Genomic DNA, 23,107 nt, shown 5'->3' on the forward strand with positions numbered 1-23,107 from the left:
CCAAGAGGAGGAGATTGCAGTGAGCCAAGATTGCACCACTGCACTCCAGCCTGCACAACAGAGACCCCGTCTCAAAAGAAAAAAAATAGCTGGGTGTGGTGTCACACAGCTGTAGTCCCAGCTACTCAGGAGGCTGGAGTGGGAGAATGTGTTGAGCCTGGGAATTTGAGCCTGGGAATTTGACCCTGCAGTGAGCCACAGTCCCACCACTGCACTCCAGCCTAGGTGACAGAGCAAGACACTGTCAAAAAAGAAAGAGAGAGGGAGGGAGGGAGGGAAAAGAAAAGGAATTCTTTTGTGTTATTAACTGCATTCTTCCTTTTATGGCTGAATTGTGTCCCCCAGGAAAATTAATGTGTTAAAGTCCTAACCCCTACCACATCAGAATGTGACTCTATTTGAACATAGGGCCTTTAAAGAGGTAAATAAAGCAAAGTGAGATAATCTGAGCAAGTCTTAACTCAATAGGATTGGTGCCTTTGTAAGGAAAGATTAGGATACACACCCAGAGCAAAAGGACCATGTAAAGATAAGGAGAGGAAAACCATCTACAAGCCAAGACAGGCCCCAGAAGATCAATGTTTCCAACACCTTGATCTCGAACCTCTAGATTCCAGAATTGTGAGAAAATAAACTGTTGTTGAAGCCTCCCAGGCTGCTGCGCTGTTGTTAATAGCAGCCCTACCACACTAATATATTCCCCAATGCTAGTTCAACATATTTTGAAGCAACCATGACTACAATCCCAACATTACTGCTTCATTATCAAGCTACTGAAGCTCTCCTGACCCAATTTTAATCACTTTGTTTCTCTCTCCCTTGTAACAGTCTAATTTCGACCTGAATGTGACACAGAATTTTAACCCATCCACCTGCATTTCCCTGATTACTCAATCTGTGGAAAAGACGTTCACACCGTCTATTCAGTTCTTTATCCAATCCCTGCTGCTTTTTCCAAGATTACATATCTTTAATTATTCCCTCTTTCTCTAACATCATCAGTCTTCCTACTAGTGAATCTTTCTATTCAAACTACAAAAACATTTGATTCCACCTACTCGTTCTCACTGCTACTAGCCCATAGTTTTCTTAAATCGCTAAGCTCTAGACGAAGTCATCTGCACTCAACCTTTACATCCTCATCACTCCTTCACACTTCCCATTCTGACTTTTTTCCCAAACATTTGGCTAAAACTGCTACTTCTGATGTCACTGGTGACCTTGTTTATGATTGCCAAATCACTTCTCATTCTCCTTGATCTGCCTGCAGTTTTTGACAGTGTAGACTGCACTCTTTCTCAATGCTGTCCCATTTTTTATTTTTTTTCTGTTCTTCTCAAAGCTTTCCTTCTTTTCTTCTTTCACAGACTCCACTTCTCAAAGTGTTTATTGAACCCCTACCATGTTTCAGAAAAAGGCTGATTCCAATGCTTAAATAATGTTTTCTTTCTCTTCTCTACTTAAAGTGAGATTTCTCATGTTTAAACATAATTGTTTCTCAAAGATCAATCCTTGATGTCCTCCTTTTTAAATGGATTTTGTCATAGCATGAATTTACTAGTAACAATTTCAACTAGGGTTTCAATGCAAATAAAACCCAAGACTTAATTGTTCTCCCATCAGTCTCATTACATTTTTCTATCAGCATGTTACTTTAATATTTAAATTTAACATATCTAAACTCAACTTTCTGTAAATTAGCAGAGCATGCTTACCAAACTTGTGCATTGAAAAAGGCAGAACACATGATATTAAATATCATGGCAAACTTAATCATTAGGTTGATACTAATTATATAAATTTTAATATGGATAAATGCAAAGTCCTGCAAATATCTGTCATACAGATGTAAACACTAGTGACCTGTTCTTAAAAAGGAATCTACAAAGAAGAGACAGAAGACTGCCTTAGAAAGCCAGTAAATCACAGACTACATTAAGATAGCATAATACCTAAAACAAGATGGAAAAGTATTTTGTTGTTCTCTGAGCAGAAGATACTAGATTCAAACTTTTTTTTTTTTTTTTTGAATAAAGGTCTTACTCTGTCACCCAGGCTGGAGCACACTGGTACAGTCACAGCTCCTGCAGCCTCTGCCTCTTCCTGGGCTTAAACAATTCTCCCGCATCAGCCTCTCAGGTAGCTAGGACTACAGGTATGCACCACCATGCCCCACTAATTTTTTAATTTGTTGTAGAGACAGGGTCTCCCTATGTTGCTCAGGCTGGTCTTGAACTTCTGGGCTCCTCTGGCCTTAACCTCCTAAAGTGCTAGGATTATAGGTGTGAGCCGCCATGCCCAGCCTAGAGTCACACTTTTAAAATAGTTGCTGGAACATACCACCAAACAGCTAGCCAGAGCTAAGTAAAAGCAATCTAGAGGGAAGGAATCTGAAAATTGTTTCCTATTTTAAAAAAAATTAAGAAGTGTTTTGTGTAAAATAGCTGTGAAGAGCTAACATACCGAAATGTAGCTACAGAGGGCAAAAACACATGATAAAGTCCATCTCAAAAAAGGGAAGACCTTTCTAAGAAAGATGTTAAATATATAGATATCTCTACAGACAGTTGCCATATAGTGGCCTCTGTAATACCAAAAATATCTCAGCATTTAAAAGCTGCATTAAAGGGAAGCCATCTAATTTAATAAACAATGAACTTGATTCAAATAGTATTGAATTGCAGCACAAACTCAGCAACAAACATCTTGGAAAAGTTACTTCTCTAAACCTCATCTTCGCATATATAAAATTGTATAATATTATCCTGGGTTGCTATAAAGATTATATATAATACATGTGAATCATTTGACTCTTATTACTACGATTTTTAACAATATTAGTTAGAAATTTTGACAAAATTACCTCTAAGTTTCTTTACAACACTAACAACTTTTCATTCCAGATTTGCTGAGAGCCTGTCAAAATATATAACATCATTTAAATGCAATTGTTTTTCTATTTCATGAAAGAGTTCATTATGTATTAGTCAGGGTTCTCCAGAGAAATAAGACCAATAGGTTGCGTGTTAATATATATGATACAGAGACAAAAAGAGAGAGAGCAAGATGGATTTGTTTTAAGGAATTGGCTCATGCAATTGTGAAGTATAGCAAATCTGAAATCTTCAGGGCAGGCCAGTAGGCTGGAAACCCAGAGGAGACTTGATGTTATAGTCTCAAATCTGAAGGCTGTCTGAAGGCAGAATCCTTTCTTTCTCAGGGAACCTTAGTCTTTTTTTTCTGAAGTGTTTCAATTGATTGAATGAGGCCCATCCACATTACAGGGGATAATCCACTTAATACCTCACAGCAACATCTAGACTGATGTTTGGTCAAACATCTAGGTATCATAACCCAGCCCAGTTGACATACTAAATTAACCATTAGGTTAAGTGCTGTGGTAAGCACCAGCTACTCCCAGCTACCCAGGAGGCTGAAATGGGAAGATTGTTTGAGCCCAGGAGTTTGAGTTCAATGTGGGAAACAACAAGACCTTATCTCTTAAAACAACAAACAAACAAAAAACAGTTCTAAACCAAACTACTTTTACATTCTCACACAAAGGAAGATATGGAGAAAAATACATGTTTGCTTGACAGAGCAAGCAAAGAAAAAAAATTAAGGCCAGGTACAGTGACTCAGCACCAGTAATATTAGCACTTTGGGAGGCCAAGGCAGGAGGATCGCTTGAGCCCAGGAATTTGAGATAAGACGGGGCAACATAGAGAGACCACGTCTCTACAAAAATAAAAATTAAATAGCTGGTGTGGTGGTGCATGCCTATGGTCCCAGCTACTTGGGAGACTGAGGTGGGAGGATCACTTGGGTCTGGAAGGTTGAGACTGCAGTGAGCCATGATTACACCACTGGACTCTAGCCTGGGCAACAGAGAGAGACCCTGTCTCAAAAAATAAATAAATAAATAAAGATTAACCATGTCAGAAAATTTTTATTCCCAGTGGTATTATATAACATCTCGGCCAGCATTTTACTACTTTAGAATTTTTCTTTCAACACTCACGTGGTAGTGCATGCCTCATTCAAAGAAAGCGGTTCATATCTATAATCCTAGCACTTTGGGAAACCAATGTCAAAGAATCACTTGAGTCCACGAGTTTGAGACTAGCCTGGGCAGCATAGTGAGACCATGTCTGTACAAAAAAAAAAAAAAAAAAAAAAAAACTTAGCTGAGCATCGTGGTGCCCACCAGTAGTCCCAGCCTGGGTAACAGAGTGAGACCCTGTCTCAATAAAATAAAATAAAGACTTTGTTAGAATTTGCTGGCAAAAGTGACTTCTTTTACCATTCACCACAATCTCCTGAGCTTTATTTCCCAATGTTGTATGCTCCATTAATGCTTCCAAATAAGTGTCAATGGTCAATATGCTGATCTCAGGAAAGCCAAAATATACAAATTCTATCATTTAACTCTGCAACAATTGCATTCATATATCCATAACCCTAGAAAAGACTGAGAAGTTGAAAAGAAACCAACTGTTTTACTGGAGTGACTGGTTTATTTTCTGTGCAATTGGACTTAGCCTCTAGAAAGAACTGGGAGGACTGGATTATTTCAGGTTCTTGTTTTTCTCCAAATCATGGCACACTTTCTCCACATCAAATGAAATATCTAAAGAGAAGACACTTTAAATATTTTCCTTTGGATTATTTTCAAAATTTTCAGTGTGACTGTGTTATTTTTTAATGAGTCTTTATATTCTGGACATGCATATTGAAATATTTACTGAGAAAATTGAGGAAAATGGTTAAAGCTAGGTGACGAATACATGAGATTCCTTATATTATCCTCTACTTTGTATAGGTTTGACAGACTTATAATTTCTGTTTGGTATAGTGATATTTTACTAGTATTTTAAAAATAAGTAAATATGTTGAGCTGTCTGCCTGTTTGTTAGAGCCATAAAAAGTCTATGTCAGTTCCTTTTTTCAAGAAGTATAAAATTGGGCTGGGCACGGTGGCTCACGCCTGTAATCCCAACACTTTGAGAGGCCAAGGTGGGCGGGTCACTTGAGTCAGGAGTTTGAGACCACCTTGGCCAACATGTGAAACCCCATCTCTACTAAAAACATAAAAATTAGTTGGGTGTGGTGGTGCTTGCCTGTCATACCAGCTACTCGGGAGGCTGAGGCATGAGAATCATTTGAAACCAGGAGGCGGAGGTTGCAGTAAGCCGGGAGGGTGCCACTGCACTCCAGCCTGGGTGACAGAGTGAGACTCAGTCTCAAAACAAACAAACAAGAGCTATAAAATTATAATCATTAATCTTGCAAAAGTCTTTAGACTGCTCTCTACCTCTATCAGGCCCCAAGCGTTCCCTTTGGGGAAGAGGGCAGACATTTTCAGTAGGAGCAGAAATTCTTGACCTTTGGGACTCAACAAGTAAACGAAGAGAAAAATTTAATGAATCATTTTATGTAAATAATATTCAACACTACGTAAAGGCTTACTATGAGGATCAATGAAATGTAGTAACTTATGGGAGATACTCTGAGATTTGGGAAAGATTGCTGCTTACTAAGGCTACCATTGTTTTAATAGCTGTTTTTGCCTTCTTCATCACTGACCTCAGCCCAGTTCTTCACTGTGGTCTCAGGGAAGCTTACGAACATACAAAAGGGGGGAAAAAATGTCCTTATCTTTTCTTTCCATAGCTAAAGTATAAGGTTAAGGAGGGATGAACTTCCATTAGGGACTCCCTCTAAGAGCAGTGACCTACAGGAAAGGGTGGGGAGGGAGTTACAAGAAACCTGGTCTAGATAAGTCTGCAAAGAGACTGACTTCTAAGAAAGATTTGTCAACATAAAGGCTAATTTAACAGGCTGCTTTTTCAGAGCAAGTCATTACCATCACAGGTCATTCTTATTGCATTATTGTTTTTGACGTAAATGACAGATAACACATCTACTGTATCACAGCAGAAAAATGTCCACAGGTATACCATTAAAATGTTTCAAATAACATTTTTTTTCAATATTCAGTTTTCTTCTTAAATAAACTAGATTTTTAATGTCATCTGTAGTATGCATGCAACTTCAAATTTGCTCTCTTCTCTTCCAAATACACAGCTTCTGCTGAGCTAATGGTTTTCTATTTTTATCTTGCTCTTTATAATTTACTGATGTTTCTTACCAAGAATCTTTGGTTTAATCCACAAAACTCAAAGGAACCATCTGAACCTATTGCCAATGTTGACGTATTACTGTTTTAATGTCATTATTTAATCATAAAAGTATTTTCTGTGTGCACATTTGTTTTTAAATTATGTAAAAATAAATTCTACCAATGTTTTCAGAGTGCGGCACATAATCATTTTTTTTTTTTTTTTTTGGTGCATTGTTTATTCATTTACATTTGAGAGAGGGTCTTGTTCTGTCACCCAGGCTGGAGTACAGTGGTGCTATCATAGCTCACTGTAACCTCAGCTCCTAGGGTTCAAACAATCCTTTCACCTCAGCCTCCCAAGTAACTGGGACTACATGTGTACACCACCATGCCTGGCTAATTTTTTAAACTTTTTGTAGAGGCTAGGTCTTGCTATGTTACCCAGGCTGGTCTCAAACCCCTGGCCTCAAGTGATCCTCTCACCTTGGCCTTCCAAAGTGCTGGGATTACAGGCATGAGCCACCACACCTGGCCTTGTGTGTGTTTTTAAATAGTCTTGACATATTTCCAAAGAAGTGCATGTACATTTAATAAAAATTATTCTTAGCCTCTTTTTCAGTGAGTTTAAAAAGGATAATTTGGAAATTTATTACATTTTCCCCCCGTTTACTATGTCATCAACACTGGCTGTACATTCTTTGAATTACAGTAAAGAATTTGGCTGTCTAGACACAACAAAATAACACAAGACTTGTTTCAAGTAAATCACTAACTTGTGTTAGCCAACAATGAGCAAAACATTTTTCCTAACACTTTTGCTCTGTTTCAGTGAAGATATCTAGGATCTAAGAATCATATTTGTTTCATATTTTATCTCCTACCTTTTCCACGCTATAAATAACATACTTAGAAAGAAAAACTATCAAAAACTGCAAAGCTTGGCCTGAACTGTCTTACATTGATATATTTTCATTGGATAAATTTATATAAATATATGATGGCCAAGCATGGTGGCTCACGTCTGTAATCCCAGCACTTTGGGAGCCATGGCAGTAGGATTTCTTGAGCCCAGGAGTTTAAGACCAGCCTGGGCAATATAATGAGACACCCCCAATCTACAAATAATAATAATAATAATAATTTTAAAATTGCCTGGGTGTGATGGTGTATGTCTGTAGTCCTAGCTACTTGGGAAGCTGAGATGGGAGGATCATTTGAGCCCAGGAGGTGGAGGCTGCAGTGAGGTGGAATCTGGGCCATAGAGCAAGATCCTGTCTCTAAATAAATAAATAGGCCAGGAATGGTGGCTCACACCTGTAATCTTAATACTTCAGGAGGCTGAGGTGGGAGGATCACTTAGACTCAGAAGTTCAAGCCTGGACAACAGAGTGAGATCTTGTCTCTAATTAAAACATAATAATAATAATGAAAACAAACAAATATATATTTTACATACACACACACTCACACACACACACACACACATCCAATGTAAACTTTACTGAACAAATCTAAACACAAGAGATATCACTTGTTAACCTGACCTGCATTTGGAAAGCCTCCATTTAGACCTTTGTTACAATAGTATCACAGCTTATTTAAGAAAGAAAGACTGGAGATAGTGCATGGCCTCCTTTTTTAAAGGATACCGAAAACCAAGGACCAAGTCAAAGCAGAAATGTTTCAGTATTCAGCTAGTCAGTATTCTCTGGATTCTTCTGAATCCTCACAGATCTTCCTTAAAAAAAAAAAAAACTGAATAAACCTAAAATACTTCTGTGCCAAAATTGAAAAGGCAGCTAAATTCACACTTAGCTAATTTTATATGAAAGAAAAATAATTATTTTTAATATGTGTAAATCTAAATCATTTGCGTAGTAGGGACTCATTAAAAAACAAAACCCTCAAAATTCAGGTCTCCATCTGTTTCATTTGGTAAAAGTTATGGAACACATGCAATCTCTGTTGTGGTTACGCATGACAGAAAAACAGAAGGACGCCTTGTAATTTCTCTAAAAGCTTTTTTAAATCCTCAGGGACATTCCTTAAATGGAATTACTAATACTAATTTTGTGATGCTTTGTTGATTTTACTTATATATTAATATGATAACATTCAAATCCTATTGTTTTAAATCTGGACGTACCAAGAGAGATTTCTAGCTTCATGTGGGACAGATTACTCCCATATTCTCATTACAAGCAACTAATAAGTAGGGCAGTGAAGCATTTGGCTTCATAATGGCTGCTGAGAAGGATGACTCAAGATATTTCATCTTCCTTTACTAAAATAGTTATATCTTGAGACCAGAAAGCCATTTAGTGCTATCTGTGGTGTGCTAAACTCTGAAGAGGTTTCATGATTTCCTTAACGTTGTTTTTTAGGCCAAAAACTCAAAAAATCCTTTCTGTAGAATCTTCATGGAAAACAACACACACAAATACACACATACACACACACACACACACACACACACACACACATACACACACACACACCCCACCTACCTACAGTGCTTTCAGACTTAACATCTGAAGTTCAGTATCCCAAAACAGGAGAGGGAAAGGTATATCCCCAGGGATATACGGATTTAGCAGAGACCATCCTGTCCCACCGTAAAATATTTTTGAAATTTCATGCCTTGAAATCTTGTACTTTATTTTTTAAATTACCCCAAATATTGCTTTAGCTGCATATGTTTATGTTTTAATATAAATATTATGTCTCAAAGAACTAAAAAGTGGCCCAAACTGATATTACAAGAAGACACGTGTCCTGTGTTATCACATACACAGTACCACAGGTCATGGGCACCCACTATGAGAGTCTGAAAGTCCAAAATGAACATGTTAGCAAAACTGAGCTGAGAGATAGTAGAAGTTGTGTAGATAGTAGAATAGGCAATCCTACTTCCAGCAAGCATCCAGATAATTTAGACTAAACATACTTGGGACCTGGAGATGAGATGCACAGGCAGTCTTCCAAAAGGCAGGGAGGAGGTCGAACTCAGGGTGGCTGAATAATGGGGGAGTCATTCAATTGTTCAGTTATTTACTCCCTTAGGAGCTCTGGGCACTGAAACAAGTTACTAACTGGAAATACAAAGATGGATAATTACAGCTCCTAACCAAAGAAGATCACAAACTAGCAGAATAAAACAGACACCTAAGCTGGAACTTACAAATTGAAGTGAAAAGTGAAAAGGTAGAGAGAAATCAAAAGCATCAGAGGATTGAGGAAGTGGCAGGAACTAAGGAACTAAGGCAGTGGCGCTGCCTCCTCCATGGGCTTAAGAGATTTAAGAATTGTTTTAAATTTCTGTAGCAGTGCTCAAAGGCTTAGGAAGAAATGTGAAGCATGCAGGTCTATTACTTTCTTCAAACTCTAACTTAAATGCAGAGAGGTAATATCTGGCTTATTACAACACAATCAATTCTAAACTCACTCTCTTGAATAACTGAGTCATTCTAAAAGGGTAAGAAAAGTTTTGTTGTTTTGAAAGACTCATCTCAATTTAATCAGGTTGCTCCTCTCTGAAGGGAGTATCAAGTCACAGAGAACTTGTTCGAAAACATTTGGTTTCAGCTACCAAACTGAGTGAAGGGACACAACCTGAGCCATCAGGTTAGACTCCCAGCCCCACAAACACGCACACACATACACACCCTCAAATTAACATAATGGAGGCTGGAGATAAATAGAAGTAGTAAAGAAAGACATTCTATTTTGCTGACTTAAGCAAGTCAGATATTAAATAGAAAAAACATAGGTTAAGGAGCAGATAATTTTGTGGGGATTCAGAAGAAAATTTAATAAATACAGGTTTGGACAAGTTGAAGTTGAGATTCCTTGTGAGCCAGCAAACTGGATGTATAAATCTTTCTATTAGGTTTATACAACTGGAGATCAGGAGAGAGATTTGAACTAGAAAGTTTTATTTGAGAGGTTTTACAATATAAATAATCTCTTCATGGCCTTTGGCTAAGATCAAGTGTGGTATCTGTTCTTATCAGCTTAAAATCTGATATGTCCTCTATTCAAGCACAATATATTAAATGTATTTTTGAGCAAGGAGTTGGAATAGGAGCTTGCTCCAACCATTCCATACACCTGGTACTACAGTACCTCCAGGAATGGTGCACTCCACCCACACCCACATACACCCCCCCAATAGATAATACAGAAGCTTCGAGAGGAAATAAATATTACTTAGTTTACATAGTTTCTTATAAAAAGTGTTTCATGTTATCCAAGTAATTCAAACTATAAGCTTCACTGGTTTTGTTCTTTGTTTTTTTGTTTTTTGGTGATAGGGTCTTGCTCTGTTGCCCAGGCTGGAACACAGTGGCATGATCACAGCTCACTGCAGCCTTGACCTCCCAGACTCAAGCAATTCTCCCACCTCAGGCTCCCAAATAGCTGGGACCACAGGTACACACCAGCATGCCCTGCTAATTTTTTTTTTTTTTTTTTTTTTTTTTTTGAGACAGGGTTTTACCATGTTGCCCAGACTGGTCTCAAGCTCCTGGGCTCAGCAATCTACCTTCCTCAGCCCCTCAAAGTGCTGTGGTTGCAGGTGTGAACCACCTAGCCCAAACAGCTTCACTCTTATTGTTGTACGCAAATTTTACTATCATGCAATAATCTCATGTAAATAAAACTAATAGATTGCCTTAGAAAATTACACAATTAGTGTGAAAAAAAAAAGATTACTTGGGGACAATGGGGTAGAATATGGAATTGAAGAAGGTCAAAACCACAACCCTGATGGAAAATAGCCTTTCAGTGGATGGATAGAAAAGGAGAAGTCAACAAAAAATACTGAAGCAGCCTAAGAATTAAGAGGAAGATCACAAGAGAGCATTTGCTTAGGAATCAATGACACAGGATGGATTTTTTTGTCTGTTTTTTGTTTTTTCGCATCATAAATTTTATTCCCGATGCGGGACAGATTCCTTCCATCCCCAAATGAATCACATGCTGCCCTGGAAATACTTAGGAAACTCTCCTACCATCTCCAGGGAAGTAGTAAGAAAGGCAGGTGCTGGGGACTGGGAAGGCTTTGAAGTTTCCCAGCCTACTTATCCTCCCCTTCTCAACAGAGGATAGCTGTTCCCTATTATTCCTCTCATCCACTCATCCCTTTAAAAAACCCACAAAACCATCATTAGTAGAAACAAACAAACAAACAAAACCCTTATGTATTGGGACTTAGGGGTGCTTGGCTGGGACTTGGGGTTCTGGGTCACCAATGACGGAGGGAGGGGAAGAGGAGGAGGAGCTATCACTGTTTCTGCTGCAGGGCTTCCTTCCTTGCTGCATCCTGCAGCAACTGTGTGTCGACCTCGCCTGCTGGCAACTGCACGTATCGGACCACTGAACCCCGAATGAAGCAGTTCTTCACTGATAACATGTGAGGATATTTTTCAGGGTCTGTGACACTGATGTCAGTTAGTTGGATGTTGAGATACTGATCCACAGAATGGAGGGTTCCACAGATGCTCAGGTCATTCTTGAGTTCCACGACCACATCCTTGCCCACAAGGGACTTGAAAAAAGAATAGAAGAGCATGGTTTTGGCGCCGCGAGCAGCGGGCCGGACCAGGAAAAGATCAGGGTGCTGCCAGCAGGTCTGAGGAAACCGAAGCGGGAGCCCGCGCGTGGGGCGAGGCGGGGCCGCGCAGGAGCAGCGTGAAAGGACACAGAAAGCACCAAGCAGGGAAGGGGAGAGCGCGGCCCACTTGTGGCTGGAGAGAGCACGCCACAGGATGTTTTTTAGAAGGGAGGAATGATCAAAGGTGAAAAAATCTTTCCAGGGATTATGTACGTAACTCAGGGGCTTATCTAAGAAGAGCATGAATGTCATTTGCGATCTTCATGAAAGCAGTTTTAGGGCAGTAGTTGAGAAAGAAGCAGGGGGTGGGACTTTATTTTATTTATTATTTATTTATTTGAAGACGGATTCTCACTCTTGTCGCCCAGGCTGGAGTGCAGTGGCACCATCTTGGCTCACTGCAACCTCCACCTCCCGGGTTCAAGCAATTCTCCTGCCTTAGCCTCCCAAGTAGCTGGGGTTATGGACACCTGACACCACACCCAGCTAATTTTTGTATTTTTAGTAGAAATGGAGTTTTACCATCTTGGCCAGGCTGGTCTCAAACTCCTGACCTCAGATGATCCACTCGCCTCAATCTCCCAAAGTGCTGAGATTACAGGTGTGAGCCACCGCGCTCGGCCAAGATGGTGGGACTTTAAGAAAGGTTAAGAAGCAAAGACAAAAATAATCGGTAACTTGTTCAAGCATTTGGACTTTATAAGCAAAAGAGAGGTCAGTAGCTAGAAAGAGACATGACACCCAGAGAGAATCATTTGTCTGATATCTTGTTTTTTTGTTTTAATATTATGTACTTGAATTCAATGAGTAAGAAAGACTAAGTAAAATGGGAAAAATTGGAAACTGAGAAAAAGGGAGGATAATTCTCAGGTCCAGTGCAGAGAGATAGGGGAAGTAACCTCAGAGAGGAGGAGGAAGATCTTTTCCATTAAAACGAGAGGAAAGGCAGAAAGAAAGGTAGTATTGCATAGCAGTGAGCAAATTTGGTGCTGAGATATTGAGAAAGTTTCTACCTGAGGGCTTCTTTTTTTCTCTGTAAGGATCCATTGAAGAAAAGGATATGAGAGGCAGAGGAAATGTGGCTAAAGTCAGATATTTGAGGGAAACTAATTAGTCTTGAAATCACCACAATGAAGAGCAGAGGGTAAATTTGCTTGGGAAAAAAGTAAGTATTGTCCAGCACTGTTCGTGGTCCAAGTGAAGTGGTTGACTATAAATTTAACAAGTAGTAGTTATCTTGGAGTTTTCTTGTTTTGTTTTAATTTTCTAGAACAGTACTCAGAAGTCAGAAACATATGTGAAGAAGAGAGGTTCATTATTTTCTCCAACCTAAGACCTAGATGTGAAGAGTTAATGTCTGGTTTACTTACATTAGACTAATTCTAAAACCATTCTCATGAGTAATTGATTACTCCAAAAGGCAAATACATTTCTGTTACTTTTAATGACTTATCTCAATTTAATCAAGTTGCTTCTCCCTGAGGCAGGGTCAGGTCATGGAGGTCTTACCACAAGATGTATGGTCTCAGATGCCAAATGGGTTAAAGGGACAAGACATGAATATCCAAGCTAAACTCCTCACTCTCAATTTTAGGGGAACTGAGACACAACAGCATATATACAGAGTTCATCAACAGTTATTGGAGAATAAGAGGAACCAGTTCTTCAAAATAATGCGATAACAAGAATAATTATATATTTCATCTGTAAAACAAAGTCAGTGAACAAGGATCTAAGCTCACTTAATATGACATTATTGCCAAGTTCTTTAAATTCAGACAACTTAAGGGTGATTGGTCTGAGAGGTTGAGTTGAATTTACAAATAGGAATGAAATGTCCTCAACTGTGTGGATTGAAGGGTTGCAGAGTCAGGCAGTTTACAAAATGCGGCTTTGAAATCTTAGACGAGCTTCCTCCACCCTCTATTCCCTAATCACATACTCAGAGCATTTGTGCGGTATCACCAAAATGATGGGTGCTGTAAATACTATATGGGAATTAAAAGGAAATACTATGATCATGAACGGGTAAATTATGATGAAATGAAGAAAGAGGAACACAGAAGAATGACAATAGAACCAGAGTGAAAGAAATGTCAAAAGTTCAAGAAATTTTCAAAAGAAAATTTCATATGTGAATAAAAACAGACTAAAAGGACAGAAAAATATAGAAACACTAGTGGCCCTTCTTCCCTTTCCTCAAATATTAGTATAATAATGATATTGACAAAGACTCTCTCCTTTGACCAAAACTTTAGAGAGGCTCTCCAGTCCTTTCTGACTAAAGCCAATCTTCAGGGTCCCTCTCCATCCTTGTAGAACTGTTAGATCAAAAATCCTGCCGGCCAGTTTACCAAAAATTCCCCACCCCTGATATTGGTCTCTGACTACCGTTGATATCTGATCTCACCACCTTGCCTTCAGCAATAAAACTATTAAGTCAGTACAGCCAGAAATCCCCAAATCCTTGAGGTCTCCTCCTAGTAATTTCCCATCCACTCATCTCCAGCATGCTCCTTGGCTATAAATCTCCACTTGTATACTTTTCATGGGGAGCATGCAAAAAGAAAACCAAATCCTCCCTTTATATTGTTGGAATCAAACTGGAGTCCACTCTCTCCCCCTCACTGTAAGACGCTATTGCAGTCGCTATACCTATCATCATGGCCTACCTTGAATAAATTCTGCCTCACCATCTTTAACAAGTGAAATGATAAGTTTTTTCTTAAACATTTTGTAAAATATAGTGCAGAAATGTAGGGGAAAGGAACACATCTGGAATAGATGATGAAAAGAAAATAAGTTAAATGGTAGGACTCAAGCATAACATTCAACTGAAAGCAATCACAGAACATAGGGTGAGTGCACTGCAGTAGAGCAACATTAGCCTCTGAGAAACCAGTGGGAGTCTACTAGAGGTATAGGTGAGCAATAACAAGTTGGAACCTAGAACTTTGATTCTTAAATTCTATATGCTCTTCTTTTGCTCTCAAAATGTATTTCTGGCTGGGCACAGTAGCTCACACCTATAATCCCATAATTTTGGGAGGCCGAGGCAGGCAGATCACCTGAGGTCAGGAGTTTGAGACCAACCTGGCCAACATAGTGAAACCCCGTCATGACGAAAAACACAAAAATTAGTGGGTGTGGTAGCTGGTGCCTGTAGTCCCAGCTACTCAAGAGGCTGAGGCACAAGAATCGCTTGAATCCGAGAGACAGAGGTTGCAGTGAGCCAAGATCGCACCTCTGGACTCCAGCCTGGGCAGCAAAGCGAGACTCCATCTTGGAAAAAACAAACAAAAAAATGTGTTCTTACACCTTATCAAAAATTGCTTAAACTAAGATTATCATAACTATCTAGTAAAAGAATCATATGTAACTTAAGAACAAGAAAAATTATGTACTTTTTAATAAATTACTCCTGCTCATTGAACAAACAAAATCAATCCACTGAGACCACAGCATTGCAGTAAGAAATCGGCACAAAGCTGGCTCATGCAAGAGAATGGGAGTTATCATGCAAATCAGTCTCTACAAAAGCTCAGAGATTAGAGGCTTTTCTAGACAATTTGGTGGGCAGGAAGCTGAGAAATGGGTGTTGCTGATTGGTTAGAGATGAAATCATAGGGCGATGGAATGCAGTCCTCCATTCTCATGCACTGAGTCTGCCTCTGGTTGGAAACAGAGGACCAGTTGAGCCATAAGTCACAAGTCCAGATGGAGTCAGTTTGAAAAAATCTCAAAAACATTATCTTAGGTTCTACAATAGTGATGTTACTGATAAGCATAATTGGGAAAGTCACAAGTCTTGTGACCTCTGGCCATATGACTCCCAAACAGTAAGGGACTATAGAAGCTATGCCTACATTTTATCAGAGTTCACACCACTCCCACAAACCTATTCTTGTGGCCTTTCATTAGCTTTACAAAGGTGACTTTCAGTCCCTGAGCAAAGAAGGAGTTAGTTTTGGTTCTTTTACTGTTGTTTGTTTGGGGTTTTTTGGTTGTTTTAATGAGATGGGGTCTCACTCTGTCACCCAGGTTGGGGTGCAGTGGTGCCATCTCGGCTCAATGCAGCCTCCACCTTCCTGAGCTCAAGCATCTCCCACCTCAGCTTTCAAAGTAGCTGGAACCACAGGGGCATGCCGCTAAACCCAGCTAATTTTTTGCATTTTTGATAGAGACAGGGTTTCACCACATTGCCCAGGCTAGTCTCAAATTCCTGAGTTAAAGCCATCTGCCCGCCTCCGCCTCTCAAAGTGCTGGTGTGAGCCACCACACCAGGCTGAGGAGGTTGATTTTAAGGAGGGACTATTATCATCCCTCCTTTCAAGTTAAACTATAAACTAATTCCTCCCAAAGTTAGCTTGGCCTATGCCCAGTAATGACCAAGGACAGCTTGCAGATCGGAAGCAAAGTGGAGTCAACTATGTCAGATTTCTCTTACTCTCAAAATTATGTAATGGCAATTTCATTACTGGCACAATGACTATTCTACTGTATTTTTAAATAATATTTAGGGAACTCAAAGCTTTGAATGCACATAGCATATACATGTATATGCCTTTTAAACTTTTGACAAAAACACCGTCTGACACAAAAATATGACTTTATTTCCTACACTGTCTTAAACAGTTTTGGAAGAAGTCTTGTTTGTGCAATTTTTAGAAACTTTCAAACTTCATTATCTCAAATTATATTTGAATTAATCCAGGAGTCGGCAAACATGTCTTGAAAAGATCACGATAGTAAAGATATAAGATTTTGTGGGCCAGAGGTGTCTATTACAACTTTTCAACTCCTCTGTTACAGCTTAAAAACAGCTATAGACAGTATGTAAATAAATAGGTATGTGTCTACGTTCCAATAAAACTTGAAAAAAAACAGGTGGTAGTTCAGATTTGACCCATTGGCTGAACCATGGGCTACAATTTGCAGACCCCTAATTGATATGTGAATTAATAAATTTATTAGATAATTTTAATCTAAATACTATAGTTTTACAATCCAGGTTGATTAATTTTTAAAAGCTTGGCTCTGTCTATAAGTATTTTATTTAGGTATTTATCTAATAATTTATTGACACACAAACTTTTGAGAGCAAAAATTTTGCTTTGTTCAACATGGTACCTCTAGCACCTGGAAAGGTCTCTGGCATATTATAGGATATATTTCCTATAATATATAGGTGCTATTATATATGTTTCCAGGTGCTATTATGTATTATATATAATATGACAAATATATATTTATTAAATATAAAATATAACAAAATATAAATGTATAATATATTTATTAAATATATATTTAATAATAAACATATATTTATTAAATATTTATATTTTAATAATAAACATCTTGATTAAATATATATATTTAATATAATATATGGTAAAAATATTATATATGATATAATTATATATATTATATATTAATAGTATATATTATAAATATATTATATATAAATATATTTAATTTATATATTAATATATAATATATTTAATAAATATAATAAATGTATTAAATATATTTTAATATTTATATTTATTAATATATAACATTATATGTTATAATAGTATATAATGTATTAAATATATTACATAATATATAAATATATAATAAAATATATAAATATATATTTTATACATTTATATATTATGTAATAATATATTTTATATATTTTATATATTTATATATTATGTAATAATATATTTAATACATTATATACTAATGTATTAAATAATTATATAATATATATAAATAATTATATAATATAAATAATTATATAATATATATAAATAATTATATAATATATATATATAAATAATTATATAATATAATACATAAATATATATAATAATATATTTAATACATTATATACTAATGTATTAAATAATTATATAATACATTATATACTAATATATAATAAAATATATAAATATATATTTTATATATTTATCATCTAATATATAATTATATGAAATATATGATACATAAATATATATTATATTTTTATTTTTATTCTATGTTATATTTTATAAATAAATATATTTAATAAATAAATTTATATGTATAAATATATACAAATTATATAATTATTAAATAAATATATATTTTGGTGGACATTGGCAGGGAACACATGTAAGCCAGTGTCTGTGGAATTGTAGGGCATGAACCCTACATCTACACAGCCTTGTTTTGCGTTTTGTTGGTTGTTTAAGATTAAACTAAGATTTATCATAACTATCTAGTAAAAGAAAAATAATCATATGTAATTTAAGAACAAGAAAAATTATATTTAATAAATAAATAAATTTACTTTGTAATTCACCTGTTCCTTCACAAAGTGAAAGTTAATGCAGCTTCTTTTCCAGGGAGTATACATCTGAAATCTAGTTTTCTTTATAAAGTCTCTCAAAGTTGCTATGTTCCTCTGGCCTACATATCTAAATAAAAATCCTGCTATTTATGCTATAAATATGCTATAAATATATCTGCTATTCATCCTAGGCAAAGGATAAGTTATCTAGATTTCAAATCACTAAGGAAAATTAAGGAACTAATTTTCTTGCTCAACAAAGTAACATTTTTTATATATTATTTTTCAGTTTATTATACTTTTTAAATTTTTTCTGTATCAGTAGTCTGGAACATCACCCTCTCCCACCTCCCGCAAGAATACTGCCTCCTTCTCATGGCATTCCTAATGTAAAAATACTAATTATTTTTGAGGCAGCAGGAATGATTCTGCCTATCACAGAACAGGTCAAAACAGAAAGAAAAATATTTATATTTTCATATTCATTTAAAAATATTGCATATTCATTTTCATATGCATTTTAAAAATAAATACTTGGCCACCAGCAAGCCAACTCTCTACCTAATGGCATAACGAGGCTGTTTGCTCCACTGTCCTGTCTCTTCTGAGTATGATGCCAGGACCCTTTCTCTTCAAATGTTCAGTGCCCCAACTTGATGTTCTCTTTCTGTTTGCATGCTGCAAAGTCTCAGGGCACACATGAATGTTCTTCTGCTGGATAATCCCCCAGGGAGCAGGCAGTGTGGATGTAGGATTCATGCCCTACAGTTCCACAGACACTGGCTAGCATGTGCTCCATGTTAACGTCCACCAAAAAAACTCAGCCTCACTGCCTCTCCTGCAGACTTCCACTTCTCCATAAGCACATGCCCCCTCTACACCTCCACCTCGACTTCCCCTCCACACAAAACTCCAGTCGCACCCAACCACCCTCTGCTTCTTCCTAAATCCTTCAGCCCTTCCTGAGGTGGGGCAGTGGTCTTCAGTCTCTACCTCTAGTTTCTCTCTAGTACTGTTAATAGCATAAACAGTACTTTTCTCCCCTTGGAAGCTTTCCTTTTGACACTCATGAGCCTGCTTGAAAGTGAGAGAAACAAAACCATGCTTCATATTGACTTTCTTTCTTTGAGCATTCCTGTTTTATCAGTAGCTTGGAACATCCTTCTTCCCCACTCCCTGCCACCAAAAAAAAAGGACTATTTTCTTCTCCCTTCTCATGCCTATTGTAACAATACATATTCTTGTTGAGGCTACGTGAATGATTCTGCTATCTGAGTAAATGTCAAAAAGAAAAGGAAAAATGAAACGTACATAATAAAACCCAAGTCCTTGCCATGACCTGAAGGGACCTCCATAATCTGTTTTTTCTTATCTCTCTGACCTCATATCCTATGACTCTGCCCTTCTGCTCACTGTGATAGTCACACTGCCTTCTTCCTTTTTCTCAAACTTCCCAAACACATTATCTCAGGTCTTTTGCACTTGCTGTGACCTTTATTTAGGGTTCTTCTTCCACAGACTTATGCTAGCTCTTTCACTCTTTTACATACTTATTCTAAAGTCATTTTCTCAACAAAAGTTTTTCTTGCCACTTTGTGAAAATACAAATTCTCCTAACATTATATATCCTTCTTCCCCCCCCCTTTTTTTTTTCCTAGCTTACTAACATATTTGTATTGTTCTGTTCTCACATTACTACAAAAAAATACCTGAGACTGGGTAATTTATGTATTTTATTTTATTTTATTTTTAAGATGGTGTCTCACTCTGTTGCCTAGGCTGGAGTGCTGTGGTGCAATCTTGGCTCACCGCAACCTCTGCCTCCCAGGTTCAAGCTCACCACCACGCCTGGCTACTGTTTGTATTTTTAGTAGAGACAGGGTTTCACCATGTTGGCCAGGCTGGTCCCAAACTCCTGACCTCAGGTGGTCTGCCCTCCTTGGCCTTCCAAAGTGCTGAGATTACAGGCATGAGCCACTGTGACTGGCTGAGACTGGGTAATTTATAAAGAAAAGAAGTTTAATTGCCTATAATTCTGCAAGCTATACAGGAGGTATGATGCTGACACCTGTTTGGCTGCTAAGGGGTCCTCAGGAAACTTACAATCACAGCAGAAGGCAAAGGGGAAGTGAGATGTCTCACATGGCCAAAGCAGGAGAAAAAGAGTGAGATGTGGAAGGTGCTATGTACTTTTAAACAACCAGATCGCATGAGAACTCACTCAGTTACTAGAACAACACCAACAGGGAAATCTGCCCCATGATCCAATCACCTCCCACAAGACCCCACCTCCAACACTGTGGATTACAATTTGACATGACATTTGGACAGGGACACAGATCCAAAGCATTTCATTTTGTACCTGACCCTTCCCAAACCTCATGTCCTTCTTACATTGCAAAATACAATTATGCTTTCTGAACAGTTCCCTGAAGTCTTAACTCATTCCAGCGTGAATTCAAAGGTCCAAAGTCTCATCTGAGATAAGGTTAGTCCCGTCTGCCTATCAACCTGCAAAATCAAAAACAAGTTTGTTACCCCCAGGGTACAATAGGCATACAAGCTTGGGTAAATACTTCTGTTCCAAAAGGGAGAAATCAGCCAAAAAAAAGGGGGTTACAAACTCCTGCATGTCTGAAACCCAACAGGGAAGTCATTACATCTTAAAACTCCAAAATAATGTCCTTTGACTCCATGTCCCACATCCAGGGCACACTGGTGCAAGGGGTGGGCTCCCAAGGCCTTGGGCAGCTCTGCCTCTGTGGCTCTGCTGGGTATAGCCCCCATGGCTGCTTTCATGGGCTGGCAGTGAGTGCCTGTGGATTGTCCAGGGGCACAGTGCAAGCTGGCAGTGGATCTAACATTCTGGGTTCTGGAGCACAGTGGTCCTCTTCTCAGAGCTCCACTAGGCAGTACCCAGTGGGGTCTCTGTGTGGAGCCTCCAACCACACATTTTCCCTCTGCACTACCCAGGCAGAGGTTCCATATGAGGGTCCCACCCCTGCAGCAGGCTTCTGCCTGGATATCCAGGCCTTTTCATACATTGTCTGAAATCTGGGTAGAGGCTCCTAAGCCTCAACTCTTGCACTCTGTGCAGTGGCAGGCTTGACACCACATGGAATTCACCAAGGCTAATGGCTTGCACCCCCTGAAGCAGCAATCTGATCTGAACCTTGGTCCCTTTGAGCCACAGCTGGAGCTGGAGCTGGGTTGGCCAGTATGCAGGGAGCCACGTCCTGAAGCCATGCTGAGTGGAGGGGTCCTAGGCCTAGCCCACGAAATTATTCTTCCCTGCTAGACCTCTAGGCCTGTGATGAAATAGACTGCCACAAAGGTATCTGAAATGCCTTCTAGGTTTCTCCATTGTCTTGGTTATTAATATTCTGCTCCTCTTTACTTATGCAAATTTTTGCAACCAGCTTGAATTCCTCCCCAGAAAATGGGTTTTTATTTTCTACCGCAAAGCTGGGCTCACAAATTTTTCAAACTTTTATGTTTTGCTTTCCTTTTAAATATAAGTTCCAATTTCAGGTTATTTCTTTGCTCAGGCATTTGAGCAAAGGCTGTTAGAAGTACCCAGGCTGGCTGAGCGTAATCCCAGCACTTTGGGAGGCCAAGGCAGGCAGATCACAAGGTCAAGAGGTCGAGACCATCCTGGCCAACATGGTGAAACCCCGTCTCTACCAAAAATACAAAAATTAGCTGGTGTGGTGGTGCACGCCTGTAGTCCCAGCTACTCAGGAGGCTGAGACAGGAAAATTGCTTGGACCTAGGAGGCGGAGATTGCATTGAGCCGAGATTGCACCACTGCACTCCAGCCAGGTGACAGAGCAAGATTCCATCTCAAAAAAAAAAAAAAAAAAAAAAAAAAAAAAAAAAAAAAAAAAAAAAAAAAAAAAAAAAAAAAAAAAAAAAAAAAAAAAAAANAAAAAAAAAAAAAAAAAAAAAAAAAAAAAAAGAAGCACCCACCAGGCCATATTTTGATACTTTGCTACTTAGAACTTCTTCTGCTGGATACCCTAAATCATCACTTTCAAATTCAAAGTTCCAGAGATTTCTCAAGCATGAGCACAGTGCTGCCAACCTCTTTGCTAATGCAAAACAAAAGTGACCTTTGCTCCAATTTCCAATAAGTTACTCATTTTTATCTGAGACCTCCTCAGATTTGGTCATTTGGTCAGCTTCTGGGAATGCCTCAGGAAGCTTTCGATCATGGCAGAAGGCAAAGGAGTGAGATGTCTCACATTGCCAGAGAAGGAGGAAGAGAGCAAGTAGGGAGTGGGAGGGTGCGACAGATATTTAAACAACTGGATCTCATGCGAACTCACTCACTAGTATGAGAACAGCACCAATGGGGAAATGTGCTCCTGTGATCCAATCACCTCCCACCAGGTTCCACCCCCAACACTGGGGATTACAATTTGACATGAGATTCGGGCAGAGGCAAAAATCCAAACCAGGTCAATACTCTTTATCTATTTATTATTTTATTTTGAGGCAGGTTTCCACTATCTCACTCAATTCAAACTCCTGGGTACACAGGATCTTCCTACCTCAGTGTATTAGTCCATTTTTACACTGCTGATAAAGACAAACCTGAGACTGGGCAATTTACAAAAGAAAGAGACTTATGGGACCTACAGTTTCACATGGCTGGGAAGGCCTCACAATCTTGGTGGAATGTGAAAGGCACATCTCACATGGCAGCAGAAAGAGAGAGAAATGAGAGCCAAGCAAAATGGGTTTCCCCTTTTCAAACCATCAGAGCTTGAGAGACAGTCACTACCACAAGAACAATATAGGGGAAACTGCCTCCATGATTCAATCATCCCCCACCAGGTCCCTATCACAACACATGGAAATTATGAGAGTATAATTCCAGATGAAATTTGGGTGGGGACATGGAGCAAAACCATATCATTCTGCCCCTGGCCCCTTCCAAATCTCAGGTCTTCACATCACAAAACCAATCATGCCTTCCCAACAGTCCCCCAAGTCTTAACTCATTTCAGCATTCACTCAAAATCCTACAGTCAAAAGTCTCATCTGA

At 38.4% G+C, this 23,107-nt stretch overlaps 1 protein-coding gene and 1 non-coding gene across 2 annotated transcripts; one reads left to right on the plus strand and one right to left on the minus strand.

The window, feature by feature from the left end:
- Positions 1 to 10,086: 10,086 nt before the first annotated feature.
- LOC119473075 lies at positions 10,087 to 10,271 on the plus strand. Its single transcript, XR_005202238.1, has one exon. It is a non-coding gene; the product is annotated as a U2 spliceosomal RNA (small nuclear RNA).
- Positions 10,272 to 11,043: 772 nt separating this feature from the next.
- On the minus strand, positions 11,044 to 11,880 carry LOC108312878 (U6 snRNA-associated Sm-like protein LSm2). Its single transcript, XM_037742944.1, has one exon. The coding sequence runs from the start codon at positions 11,694 to 11,696 to the stop codon at positions 11,409 to 11,411; it is 288 nt and encodes a 95-aa protein (XP_037598872.1). The 5' UTR covers positions 11,697 to 11,880; the 3' UTR covers positions 11,044 to 11,408.
- Positions 11,881 to 23,107: the final 11,227 nt, after the last annotated feature.

This window comes from Cebus imitator, unplaced genomic scaffold (assembly GCF_001604975.1).
Source record: "Cebus imitator isolate Cc_AM_T3 unplaced genomic scaffold, Cebus_imitator-1.0 Scaffold130, whole genome shotgun sequence".
NCBI classification, from domain to species: Eukaryota; Metazoa; Chordata; class Mammalia; order Primates; family Cebidae; genus Cebus; species Cebus imitator.

What these genes read in the sequence shown, in the direction of transcription:
- LOC108312878 (XM_037742944.1), bottom strand. Translation starts at nt 11,696, where the DNA reads ATGCTCTTCTATTCTTTTTTCAAGTCCCTTGTGGGCAAGGATGTGGTC.